We start from the raw sequence: 13,558 nt of genomic DNA on the forward strand, positions 1-13,558 counted from the left end.
ATGACGGTATATAATGTCAACCCTGAGCTGGGCAGGAAGTGCATCTTGTGTTTAGCTGGAACATGAGGGGAAGAAGCGGTTTTATACAGCGCTATCGGGACAACAAACTAAGCTTTTGACGGTAAAGTAACCGTTTCAGACATGAGATAAGAATAATGCTGCGGGCGTATCTGGTCTGTTCCCGATTACCTCTGGTAACCAGGATGGTCGGCTGCTAATGCTAGCTAGTTTGTTAGCTTACTGTTATTATTGAGCGAAGTTGTGTGTGTTCGCGTTATGTGTTATGATATCCCACAGCATGCGTATTATGAAACATTTTATCAAATTAGTTTATAATTGACGCTTGAAATTACTACGTTTTACCAGCTTGTCACACGAAAAAGTCAGCTAATGACGCGAGATGGCTAGTAAGCTCTGGAAAAGCTAACTAACAGTTAGGTCTCGGTAGCAGGTTTTCCCCCAGTGGGTGCGAAACCAAACCTGATGGAAACTCTAACTCTCCTAATGTATCCTTGCTTTTTTGGCAAGGTGAATATCTTTCCTAACAAGGCTCATATTCTTTTATGAATCGTTAAAGTTCCCTTCTGACTTCGGCACACGTAAAACATGATATAACCAACAGCACTGGACTTAAAACCACTCAAAATGTACGTTTTGACATAAGATAATAGTTGGACTTAAATACGAAACAGTTACTTATATACAGAATATGTGCAAAGTGGTGTTTTAGATGACTGCCGAAATTAAGATTGGATATATATTCTTGGTTTGGATAGTTTATATCATGTTTTATGAAAAGATGTCTATGAGGGTATGATTTTAACCTAATTTGGCTTTTGATATCAGAACCCTGGCAACAATGCATAGTTGGTTTGACATATTAGTAACTAACTCTACTGACCAAATAAGGTTTTGATTACACGCCATACTGATGATTCTTTCACTTTCTCTTTGCTACCATTAAACAATGCCAGAAAAAGTGATATCACGACAGAGTATTTAATTTAGTTGAACATTACTGAGCTTGTTTTCTTATAACTTCTTACAGGGAAAAAAAAACACTGGAAGATGGACACTTATAGAAGAGGACAACCGTGGGGAAAGCTAGTCAAAGTGGACTCCAGTGAAACTGTCCTGCTTTTCAACAAGGAATGCACTGTTGGCAGAAAAAAAGGTGGGTTAGTCTCTGTATTTTATGGATTGAACAATACAGATTTGTCTTCACCTTAAATCTTATTTCATAAAACGTTGTGAAATTTTTTTTATCCTGCTTTATAAAGCTCTAAATGTGGTGATGGAAACAGACAAGACAGTCCCGTCTGTGGAATAGACTTTGCTGTCAGTGTCTGGAGGAGCCTTTAAAAACCTCCCCCTTGAAAACACAAAGACTTCTTTAGTGCACCAAACTTAGACAGCCCCTTGTGATGATAACAAAAGGCTTCCATTGAGAACATGTGTGCGGAATATTAAGTAGATTTTTTTTTTTTTGTATGGGTTTTGCTTAAGAAAAGGTTAGGCCTATATTTCCCCCTGTGTCTGCTTTGTTGTCGGGAGCTTTTGGGCTCCACGTTTTTGCAATGCAAAGTGACTAGCCTTAATTGGTTAGCTTATGTCTGGGTAGTGAAAGGTATAAAAAAACATCATTACAAGGTAAATCTTAATAGTACTTATTTTAAAAGATAGGCTGACAATCTTATATATGGCAACTATATTGCCATGTTGCTAGAATTGCTAAGAATTTGTTTTGGAATGGGTAGAGGTAGAAAAAAACACATTAAAATGTAAACACATGTTTTCATACTCTTGACAGATACATATATTACATATTAGTACCCAAAAGGGGTGCAAAAAGCTAAAATGTAATCTGATTGTGTTTTCATGGTGGTGCTTTATTATTTTCTTGCCAGGATGTTATCTGTCCTTTCCAGCCAACAAACTGGTATCAGGGGAGCACTGCAAGATTGTGCAAGATGAAAGCTCAGGGCTGGTGTGGCTTGAAGACATGAGGTACTGTATACTGAATATTCACCCATCAGTGAATTATAACTGCAGTACAAAACTAGAGCATCATGTGCTTGTGTCCTGGTGGACTGAGCTGAATAATGTATGTTCTGTGAGGCAAACATTTGAAATGTGTTTGAAAGGAAGACTAAACTTGTTTTTTCAGAGCTGTTCAAGTGTGAAACACATTTTAATTACATGCTTGTTTGTCTGTAGCACTAATGGCACAATGATCAACATGTCCACGGTCAAGAAACAAACTCACATGCTGCAGAGTGGGGATGTCATCCACTTTGTGTACAGGAAAAGTGAGCCAGAACAAAGTGAGTCGTTTTTTTTTTTTTTTTTTTGCCAAGAGAATAAAGTTTATATAAATCTATAACAAGGAAAGACAGACTACATCTTCTCTTGTCACCCTGTAGACATCGCCTATGTTTACCACTCAATCAAAATGGAGCAGGCTATTTCACAACATTATGGTAAGTAGTCGGGTAATTACCCACGACTCCTTTTGTTGAATGCAAGCACTTTTATTCCACAGCTATACTTTGCCTCACTAGTAACCCCCATCCTCTGTCTAAACTTCAGACATGGACAGTTCTGCCCACAGTCATGTTCCTGTTCCACCTTCAGAGATGTCACTCTCTGTGGAGCCTGTAATGCTCACAAAGGCTCCTCATGACCCAACTCAGGAGGAACCTCAGCCCTCCACCTCCACTTCCCACTTCTGCATCGGGAGTCCTACCACTTCTGGTCTCATGGCAACCACAGCCTGTCCTGCCCCTGGTAGGTTCTCTGCTAACACACTGCTGAAGAGGGGTCATCCATTGTGATGGGAGGGAGGACTTTTTCTTTTCTTCTTCTCTATCCCTCTGGAAATTCAGGGTGAATCATCTTCTATACATTCAACTTTATACATTTGCTATGTGAAGTTTTTATTAATTTATGTAGATTCATTTTTAATGATTGGGTGTTCTCAACCTTTCTGATTGTTAAAAAAAGATTTCTGAGTACCACCTTCCCGAGTAAATAGGAGGAAAAAAAACAGCATGACCAAAAATAAACTGGACTGTAAATATATGTTATCCCACTGTCAGCTGTAATGGCCTAAAATAAATATTCTGCTTACCCTCAGTGAAACTCTTGGGCTTACTACTGGGAGATAATGAGATCAAGTTGTGGTGGTATGGGCTGACGTGCAGAGTAACATTCAAAGTAGCTTTGAGTTTGTTCTTTGCCACAATGGAAAACCCTGACTCATAACTCTGGAGCTTCAGTGGTTTTAGTGCCTAATTTGACAGGATTTTACCACATTCAACTCACGGTGCTTTCGGCTCAGCGTCACTGGCTGCCATTTTGAATATATATACCTCACCACAGTTTGGAGCTTTTACAGGCGCAAGTTTGTTTTCATTTCAAAAACTGATCCATTTTGTATCACTGGTTTACACGTTACCTAGCTAACAGTGGCAAAACATGTTTGTCTCTACCTGAGGATGTGTCGGGATTGGAGTGATGATATTCAAACATAACTGTTAAATCATGCATTTATAATTAAACTTTTGTTATTTTTCATTTATGTGCATTCTTGAACATATTTAGATATGAAAATAACTAGTATTGTAAATTACCCAAAACAATTATTTTAAATTATAATCCAACCATTGTTCTGTGGTTAGCTTCTGGACTATTTCTTCTTCAAAAATCACAATATTTTCAATTCTTTCATCCTCCTGTCTTCAGTCTTTCTAAGCTAAGCAAACCGGCTCCTGGCTGTTGCTTCATGTTTGACAGATATGAGAGTGTTATCGATCTTCTCAGCAAAAAGGTGCATTAGCAGATTTCTCCAAATGTCAAATTATTCATTTTAATCACTCTAGTAGCAACATACGCTATGTTATATTAGCCTATGGCCTCAGCATACGCTATACTGGATTAACCCATTAGGAATTTTGATTGTCCAAAGTAGTGATGGTTGATATAGCTTTAAAATAATATAATATTGCATTAACACAGCATATAGAATGGTAATATAATCGTAATAACATAATTTCAGCCTCTGTATTTTTGGTAGCGACCGATTCAGGATTCACAGGATGAACAGACAGAGAGGCAGTGTTGTGGCAGATTACAGCTGATCCATACTGAACTTTAAACTAACTTCAAACTGTATAGAAGGTTTTTACAACATTGGGACATGCTGCACTGGTTAATTACCCTCAAAGTGATTTATGGTTGATTGAACTAAGCTCAGTCAGGTCCTGGTGTGAATCGTCTTGTGTAGTTAGTAGATTATGGAGTTTTGTGTTGTAGGGCCTCTGCTTTTCTTCTCTAATGGTTAATATTATCAAGCTCCTTTACCAGAACAACTACAGAAATTGCTCCTTTACCGGAACTAACTCCTCCACAGTGACACCAGTAGCAACCTTCACATTTGCTTTTAGCCATGTGTGTGGCTGCTGTAAACAGTCATAATGTAAACCACATTGCAATAATGGTTTGCTATGACAAATTTCTATTACATAAAGTTGCATACCAGTACTATTATGAGCAATATGATATGATACACCCCACATCAAAGTATTTTCAACAAAATTATTTAATCATCTGTGTATGTTTTTGAAAAAAGCAGTTTGAAGTCCTAACAACATTATTTGACCTATCTCTGTTCATTCATCCTAACAGGCCAAGCTAAAGACGCTTCCCCGGCACAAGAAAAAGACACAGACAGCATGGAGCCAGAAAACAAGAGGAGGAAAACTGATGACGGTATTAACCTGTTTTTTTTCTTGATATATCACATTATTTTTGTGGCGGTGCAATGACCAGCATAAGCAACATTCTGATTTTGTATTTTCCCGCCCTCCAAATGTGTATGCCTTTGGCTGCAAATTATTGTGCTGTGTGTTCATGTTGTACTGCTTGGCACCAGAAAACAATATAATGTCCTGTAGGACCTGATTACTACTAAACAACTAATGTTGTAGTGCTTCACTGTGATTGGCACAGTCTGATGTGACTGGCTGAGAGTGTATTTATTCATCACCAGCACAGACATGAACCAGTCCGAGTGAACCACACTGGCCGTTGTGCTTGCATGAATAAAATGGGGCCCATTGTGTCTGACCAGAGCTTTACTTAAAGCTTTTGTCCAAACCCCAAAAACTTCTTTTCAACTTCAAGCCAAACCAGACAACTGCCATTATTATTATTAGCATGTAATATACAGTTATTGTTTACAGATAAAGATTATGATTTGGGCCTGCCACACACCTCCAGTACAGAAGTGGTCGGGTCAACTAAGGGAAGTCTTGGGAGTCTTTTGTCTAAACCACCAGTGGAAGGGGCTAAGACAGACAAGATGGAGGAGAGCCTGACATGTGTTATTTGCCAGGACCTACTGCATGACTGTGTAAGGTAAGATCTCAAGGACTGTGGCATTCAAACAGATATCTAAAGTCAGGGGCTTGAATCCTACTTTGTGGTCCTGTAAGACACTTTGTACGTCCACTTAATGTCAACAGTGTGCGAGTTTGACTCTAAGCCTCTTGTTTTTGCTTTAGCTTGCAGCCTTGCATGCATGTCTTCTGTGCTGCCTGCTACTCAGGCTGGATGGAGCGTTCTTCTCTTTGCCCCACCTGCCGCTGCCCCGTGGAGAGGATTCGTAAGAACCACATCCTCAACAACCTGGTGGAGGCCTACCTCATTCAGCACCCAGGTTTGCACAGATAAAGATTGAATTTAATAGAATCTTTTAATCATGACACACTTGCACTTCATTTTATTATAAATGCCAGCACCTTTATTGCCTTCAGCTGAAAAGATTCAGGGGAAAATTACATATAGAGCTTTTTAAAATTGTCAGCCAAATGTAGCTGTGGCTGACCCTGTCTGTATACGTTTGTGTGTCCACTTCTGTCCCACAGAAAAGTGTCGCAGTGAGGAGGACCTGAAGAGTATGGAAAGCCGTAACAAGATAACTCAGGACATGTTACAGCCAAAAGTTGAGCGCTCGTTCTCTGATGAGGAGGGCAGCTCAGATTATCTCTTTGAGCTCTCTGACAATGACAGTGACTCTTCAGACATTAGGTAAAATGTCTAATTGTTTGTATTTGTTGGAAACCAGTTTTAATCTTGATTTAGTTATTCTTTTAATGAAAATATATTAGTTTTAGTAACATTTTAATCATAAAAAAACAAACGTTTTAGTTTTCATCTGTGAAATTTTTGTCTATTTTTGGTCACACATTCTGAACAATTTGAGTCTTTGTAGTGTACAGTTACTATGGTTACAGGTGTGGTTCTCGTCTATTCCAAGTTTAATAGAAAAGGCACTGGTACACAAGTGTGACATACACAGTAATGATATCTGTTTGAACAGAACCGCTCACACTCTGTTATTTTGCTCAACTAGCATTAGCATTACTAAAGCTACTTGTTTTCTCCACTGCAGAAGAGCCAATCATTCAGAAGCTGGATTAACTCACTTCACTAAAATATTTATCGTTGTCTGGGTTTAACTTGAGAGTAGAATTTAACTTGGAGCGGCTGTGACTCAGTGGCAGAGCGGGTCAGCCACTAATCGGAAGGTTGTTGGTTTGATCCCTGGCTCCTCCCGCCACGTGTCGAAGTATCCTTGAGCAAGATACTGAACCCCGAATTGAATTGTGTGAATGTTTATGAATGGGTTAGTTCCTGTTCAATGGACTTTGCTATCACTGAGTGAATTTGTGTCAAAGGGCGAATGTGGCATGTAGTGTTAAAGCGCTTTGAGGGGTCGGAAGACTAGAAAGGCGTTATACAAGTACAGGTCTGCCATTTAGAAGCTAAAACATCAGATAATGTAGTGATAATTCTTTAGCAAACATCTAGAGGAATATTTTAGATTGTTGACTGCTAATATTAATCCTGGAACTTACTTAGTTCCATGTTGCTATCAGAAGAAGGAATGAGACTGAAAGTAACCTTAACGTTACATCCACAGTACCTGATAAAGTTACATTAGCTTAACTTTTAAAAAAAACGTCAGTGTTCTGCCTGCCTTTTATTGTAGTGTGTCCCAGCTATTTTGTTGACACATCTAATTCTCAGGGAGACTGTGATGAATTTAGTCCATGAAGACTTTTTTTTAATGCCATAAACAAGAATTAACACTGTAGGAAGTGGAGTATAAAATATATTTATTGTGTTGCATAGGCAATTATTTAAAAATGGACCTAAAATTAGATGTAAAATATCTTAAATTAAACAAAAACTTTACTTTGTGAAAATGTTCCCAGGTCTACAGGTAAATAAAGTGTGTATTCATGCACTGTTTAAAAAAAAAAAAATTCACGAACTATGAAAATCATCAGTGGCATAAGAATATCATGACATGGGAAAATTCTGCTTCTTTAGTAACCAAGTTCTCCACTTGATGATTTTCTCTTGTGTTTTCAGTCAACCTCTCGTGGTGTGCAGACAGTGTCCAGGCTACAGGAGTGACATCAGTCAGGTCCTGTTTGCTACAGGTTCAAACTACTGGCTCCCTGGTCTGCCAGCTCCACCGCCAATACCTCCTCCACCCAAACCAGCAACTGAGGATGGATCTGCTAAACCCACAGGGGAGCAGCCCTCAACGTCCTCTGATCTCCCATCAGGTGATTATAAGTGTAGATTAGATTGGAAGATCAGTAGCTAAAGTTACACTTTTCACTCAATGGTACATTGCAGGGTACAGCATTCTGTTATAATCCTAATGCCAAAAACATTACAGTGTGTGTCTGCCTTCCATTTAAGATCTGCATGTCTTAGCTCCTGTCTCCAACCTTTTTCTGCTCCCGTTCTGTCTGCAGCTCCTCAGGAGTACCGCTGCCCCCCTCAGGGCTGCCATCTCATCTGCACCTGCTGCCTCCAGCCAATGCCAGACAGACGGGGCGAGCTAAACAGCCAGCAGGTTATTGCTCAACAATGTGAGTGGTCCCTGGGCTTGTTAGTACCTCTGCAGACATGTAATGTAATGTGGTTGATAAAATTATAGTCATTCAAATTACAGGTAACTACAGTGACATAGAAAGGGACTTGATATAGGAAATTTAAAATTCATACATTATATAAGTTAGTCAGGGCTTGTAAATTTAAATTGTGTAAGGCATAAAGACATATTTGATACACATACGCAGAGGTATGCAATACATGTAAAATCACCTGATACTTAAACTTTACCAACCATTCACATGCATTGTTGCACAAACTCCATTATGCACCTCATATACATGATGTGCTGTGTGTTGGCAGGTATGCTGTGCCAGCGACCCTTCTGTCATATGTACTGGGGTTGCCAGAGGATTGGCTGTCAAGGCTGTCTGGCTCGATTCAGTGGTATGTATCTGTTTCAGCAAAACAGCCCCAGGGGGATCTGCACCCTTAGGCTTATTGCTGGCTAGCAGGGTTCAACCAGTATGGTATTTTTTGGCTGATGCCAACATGCCTTTAATTAAAGAAGCTGATTCCTAAATAATGTCCAAATGCAGTATCTGAAATAATACATTTGCAGACTGGAAAAGTGATGAAACATATTCCTGCATGGGTTTTTTTTTTTTTTTTTTAAACTCAGCATTTCACAGCAGAATAAATGTTGGCGTTTTCCTTTTTATAACAGGTGCAGTCTAGAATCTGTATAATGTCTCAACATGTACGCATAAAATGTGCATCATATGTGCATCATAACCTGCAAACCTAAAAAACATCTGTGATTTAGCTGTCTCGGATATTTATCTGTTGGAGTTTGCTAAATGTTTTGTAGTTCGAATCCCCTTTTTGTTCTTTTTTTTTCAGAGCTCAATCTGACAGACAAATGCCTGGATGGTGTGCTAAATAACAACAACTATGAATCAGAGATCCTTCAGGTAAAGTGGACATGTCAAATATTCCAATGATATTATTATTATTATTATTATTATTATTTATTATTTTATTTTGTTGGTCCGTTATTTATTTGTATATTAGAATGCGTTGCTTGTTTAGATCAGTGGCATAGATGATGCTGTATTCTCGGTGGTTGGTTCTGACCGGGCCACCTGCTTCCAAACGTGTTTGCCTTCATCACGCTCCAAGACACTTTGGATCTGTGTCCACCAAACAGCTTGTGCCACTCTAAGCTAAATTAACTCTCCGAATTACAACATGTTAATTGCATCAACTAAAGCTCCTATAATTAGCAAACTTTGGACGCCACTTCTATATCTGCACCAACTCCTATGCATATGCAATGTTAAGTTGTTTTTGTTTGTGTGTTTCCATCCTTCCAACAGAACTACCTGTCCTCTAGAGGGAAGTCGTGGAGAGATCTGCACCAGGAGTCTTTGCAGAGCTTACAGCAGGGAAACTACTACCTGACAGGTGAGCCTGCAGATAAAAACCCAAGGCTCTTTTATTATTATTAAGTGGTGGATTTTGATACAGATACATTTGGAAGATCCACTGTGACACATTGCCTCGTTCCCTACCATTTAGCACATACAATGTCCAGACTGTCCTATTTTAAAAAAAAAAAAAAAAGAGTGAATATATCCTGTCCTTTTTAACTGACTCTGTCAGATTGTCGTATCTCTGCAAATGCCATCGTGTGCTTCTGCTGCGGCCTGCGAGCATTCAAGGAGCTCGCCTACAAGTACAGACAGAACATCACGCCATCTGAACTGCCAGGTCAGACAAACCCAAATTATTTTTTATAGAGCCATCTTTATTAGCATTTCAGCTTTTTACACATTAAGGGGTTACATTTATCCTAAATGTTTGTTGTACTCACGCAATAACTTCACTTAATGTTCTTTCCTCAGCTGCTGTAACATCTCGTCCTGACTGTTACTGGGGACGCAACTGTCGCACGCAGGTGAAGGCACATCATGCGACGTAAGTCTTCCTTTAAATCTGTTAGCTCTGACTGTACTTTGGACAGACATGACAGAGATGTGCTACGCATGTTGTTCACTTGTTTTACCACTAGAAGGAGTCCTTGTATAAATTTGGTCCTATAGTTCCTCATGTCTACTGTTTGTGTGTGTAAGATGCTTCATGCCATATCTATGGTTTTCATGTTTTTACAGGCAGCACTTAATCTATACGGTTTCTTTTCTTTACTTATATTTCAGGAAATTCAACCACATATGTGAGCAGACACGTTTCAAGAGCTGAAGGACCAGAGTGGTTTGTTTCTTGTGTCAAATGTAGATAACCGAGCATCTCATAGACATGATCTTATTAAGTTTTGTTGTCTGTTACAGCTTACCGCCTTCCAGATGTTATGCAATAACCTCATGCAGATATTACAATCAATATCCATTTACAATAGTGACCAGTGTCTTACTTGACACAGGGCTGTGTGAAATAATGCTATGCACAATAACATTAAAGTTCAATGTTTACTTAAGGTTTGAGCTGCTTTTTAAGTTAAGGCCTGTGAGGGCTTTTAACGCTAGCCACCATTTAAATTTAGATACATTTTGTCAGTGGCTCATGTCTGTCTACCAGGTAACCAACCACCAACTGTTAGAGTAATTTATTTGTTTGTTAAAAATGCTTCCTGATTTGTCCTCCAGCCTAGGTGACAAAAATGTTAGTTGTCTCAGATTAAGAGTGAGTGAGGCAATCTGTTTGGATTAAGGCCATTTATACGCTTACACATGGTGAGCATGTTTTTTATATATTTTCTTCTTCCAGCCTTGGTAATTTAGGCTAACAACACCAGATGTATATTTACCTTCTTTACTTGTGATGTATTTTACTAATCTTATGAAACGTAGAGTGAAGAATCCAGGGCTTCCTACAATATAATGCCGATGAAAACATCTATCACAGTTATTAGTAGCACCCGTTTGGGCCAAGAAATGAGTTGTTTCCATGATCCAACCTTTTGAACTATATTATGAAGTGAAAATGTCTCACCTCTAGGGACTTAGTGTGTTCCCAGGCGAGGCCAAAAAGCCACGTTAAAGCCCCACATACATACTAGGATAAATTCATAATCCCATGTGATATTTGTACAGGTTTGGGAAGGGGATCAATGTGTTGTAACACTGTCAGAGGGCATGGGGGCCTCTGTTGTATGCTTTGCTCTGGATAATCATCTCCATGGTGATTTAAAAAGTAGTGTAGAAAGGGACGCTTGCTCAGATCTTGTAGTAAGAGCTGAGCTGTGATAAAATGCACAGCTTTAGTCCATATAGAGAAGAAAAAATAGACTGCACTTCAGGCAACCTCTAACGGTTGAATATGCTGAAAGTGGTGCTGCTTTTAGTGGCATTGGCCCATGGAGTAGTTTCCATGTGCAGACGTCTGCAGGATGCACTTGCAGAACAGAGAATTGTGCCAATACAACAGTATGATCTGTTGTGTTCCAGTTATGTATAACTTATAGCTTACCTTGCAAGAATTTGGATAGAGGTTTATTCAAATGTTTTCGAGACATTAGTTGATCAGTGTGTGGTTAGATTTTCTCTGGTTCCTCAGGTACACAAAGCTGCTGTTTTAGCTTAACCATGTTTGTTGGTTAGAAAATGTCTGTGTCAACATGTAAGAGCTGTCACTGTTCAGTGACAGTGTAGAATCTAATGACTTCTCACCTATGACTATCATCACCCAAGTGTCAGTAAGTCCCCACCATGAAAACATGCACAGCTTGTATTGATGTCTACTAAAAAATCAAAATTGACAAATCAGCCATAGTTTCTAGCGTAGTCCAATAAGAACACCCAGACATTAGTTTCAAGAGGCCTTATATATTGGAATACGAGGATCATGTAGTAGTCTCTATTTTCCCCTTTTTTTTGTAGGATCACTATTATTCGTGTATAGAAAATGCTGGTGGGCATGTGAAGAATGTGGGTGTAGAAAATGTTAAAAGTGGGCCTTATCTTGCTATTTAGTACATTTTGTATAATTTCACACACAAAGGTTGGGCTTATTGTTCCATTTGTATTCTTTTTTTTTGGTGGCTTTAGAAGGATGCGTACTAAATGTCTAAAAATGTTTGTTTATTTTGTACAACTATGAGGATATTTGCACATAACTGTTCTCTCTCTCAAATGGAAAGTCTACAAGGTTATGATATGAACCCAACATCCTAGAGGAGCTGTCTTTATCCAGTGTATGTGATGTCAATACTCATAATATCTCATTTGTAATCATGTGAAGAGTTTAAATCCAAAATGACATATACATCAAAGAGAAGGAAAATATAACTTTTATCCTTGATTGTGCTGAATGTTAGAAGATTATATGCATTTTTGTTATCTAGTTCTTAGCATTACCCATAGTGAATATGGATACAGTGTGTGTTGTTTTGGAATTTAACTCTTCAATTTTTTCGTTGTGTTGTTGGGAAATTGGGGTTGTGAATGGGCCCTTTGCTAACCTCTGCCAGAGCTCCTGGCTTAATTTGTGGTATTAGCAAGGTGGTTTAGGTTTATTTTTCTGTGTATTTTTTTTTTTTTTTTACCTCTTCTATCACGGTGGGTCCACACTGGCATTCCTTAGCGGCTCAGGCCCTCAGCACAAACCCAGTCGATCCCCCAACAGAGTGGCTGAGTTTTAATTATTCCCTACCGGAGATCTTGGCACCATAAGCCAACAACAGTCCCAAGCCGCTCCAATCAGGAATTGGTATTAAAGAGGCTTTGGAGGAGTGCTTTGCATTCTCCCTGGGGTGGGGTATGTTGTATACTAAGGCAAATATTTACTCACTTTGTGTGCAAAAGTCTGGACCAGGCTGCTCAGCAGTATGGAAGAGGCAGGTTTCATTCTACCTCATCACAGCTCCCAGTAACATGGGAGACTGAACAGGCATCAATCACCATCAGTTCAAAGCTGGGAAAGCATCCGCTATATGAGGGATGGAAGTCCTTGCTAGTGCCTGTAAACTTTGTATGCAATGCACTATTTGGACAGATTAGATTATCTAGACTATAATCAGCTTCTACTAGAATAGCACTAGGCACATGTATAGTTTTGTGAGGACAAATACATTTGATATATGCCTCTTTACCCTGTATGTTACCCTGTACGTTGTATTAGCAATGCTGAAATTGTCTTTGAAATGCGTATGGATCTGATTTGCTGTTTTATCTTAACAAATTAAAAGACTGATTTAGCTTTCTGTAGTAACCGATTTGCTTTTTTTTTTTTTCCAATACCTTCAAGTCCCTGTCCACTTAAAAATGTGTTCAGCTTAATGGTACTTCACTTGGGTGCTTCACTGCGCACAATGATGCATGTGCAGAGTTTGACACTAGACGGCTGTTTTCACATTCATCTGCTAATGGTGGAAAGTTGCTGGCAGCGAAGTAGAAGACATGGCAGTGAAATAAAACAAGTTGCATAGTTATAATAGATTCTGGATTTCTCATGAGTATACATGTGTCACTTATTGTAAATAGAGTAAAGCCTTATTTTTTTCTTCCTTTGCATTTGTATTGCCATCTTTCCTGAAGAATGAGTGCTGGATTAAAAAACTCACAAGATCCTGTGATTCCAGAATGGCAGTTTTTTTTTAGGTTCCTATTGATTGTTTAACATCTCG

General features: G+C 39.0%; 1 protein-coding gene across 1 annotated transcript; it reads left to right on the forward strand.

The window, feature by feature from the left end:
* Positions 1-13,499, forward strand: chfr (checkpoint with forkhead and ring finger domains, E3 ubiquitin protein ligase). Its single transcript, XM_051423400.1, has 18 exons — positions 1-121; positions 1,049-1,174; positions 1,908-2,007; positions 2,218-2,324; positions 2,424-2,480; positions 2,590-2,787; positions 4,687-4,770; positions 5,244-5,418; positions 5,565-5,719; positions 5,928-6,090; positions 7,441-7,640; positions 7,836-7,952; positions 8,278-8,361; positions 8,818-8,888; positions 9,294-9,381; positions 9,580-9,687; positions 9,822-9,894; positions 10,134-13,499. Exons 2-18 carry the CDS (start codon positions 1,069-1,071, stop codon positions 10,174-10,176), a joined length of 1,929 nt encoding a protein of 642 aa, XP_051279360.1. The 5' UTR covers positions 1-121; positions 1,049-1,068; the 3' UTR covers positions 10,177-13,499.
* The last annotated feature ends 59 nt before the right edge of the window (positions 13,500-13,558 follow it).

Source organism: Dicentrarchus labrax, unplaced genomic scaffold, assembly GCF_905237075.1.
Source record: "Dicentrarchus labrax unplaced genomic scaffold, dlabrax2021, whole genome shotgun sequence".
NCBI lineage: Eukaryota > Metazoa > Chordata > Actinopteri > Moronidae > Dicentrarchus > Dicentrarchus labrax.

Bases quoted from the DNA above. Each gene is read 5' to 3' on its own strand.
- chfr (XM_051423400.1), top strand. From the start codon at position 1,069: ATGGACACTTATAGAAGAGGACAACCGTGGGGAAAGCTAGTCAAAGTG. The intron at 6,091-7,440 runs GTAAAATGTCTA...TTGTGTTTTCAG, and splicing joins AGTGACTCTTCAGACATTAG to TCAACCTCTCGTGGTGTGCA. The intron at 9,895-10,133 runs GTAAGTCTTCCT...CTTATATTTCAG, and splicing joins GTGAAGGCACATCATGCGAC to GAAATTCAACCACATATGTG.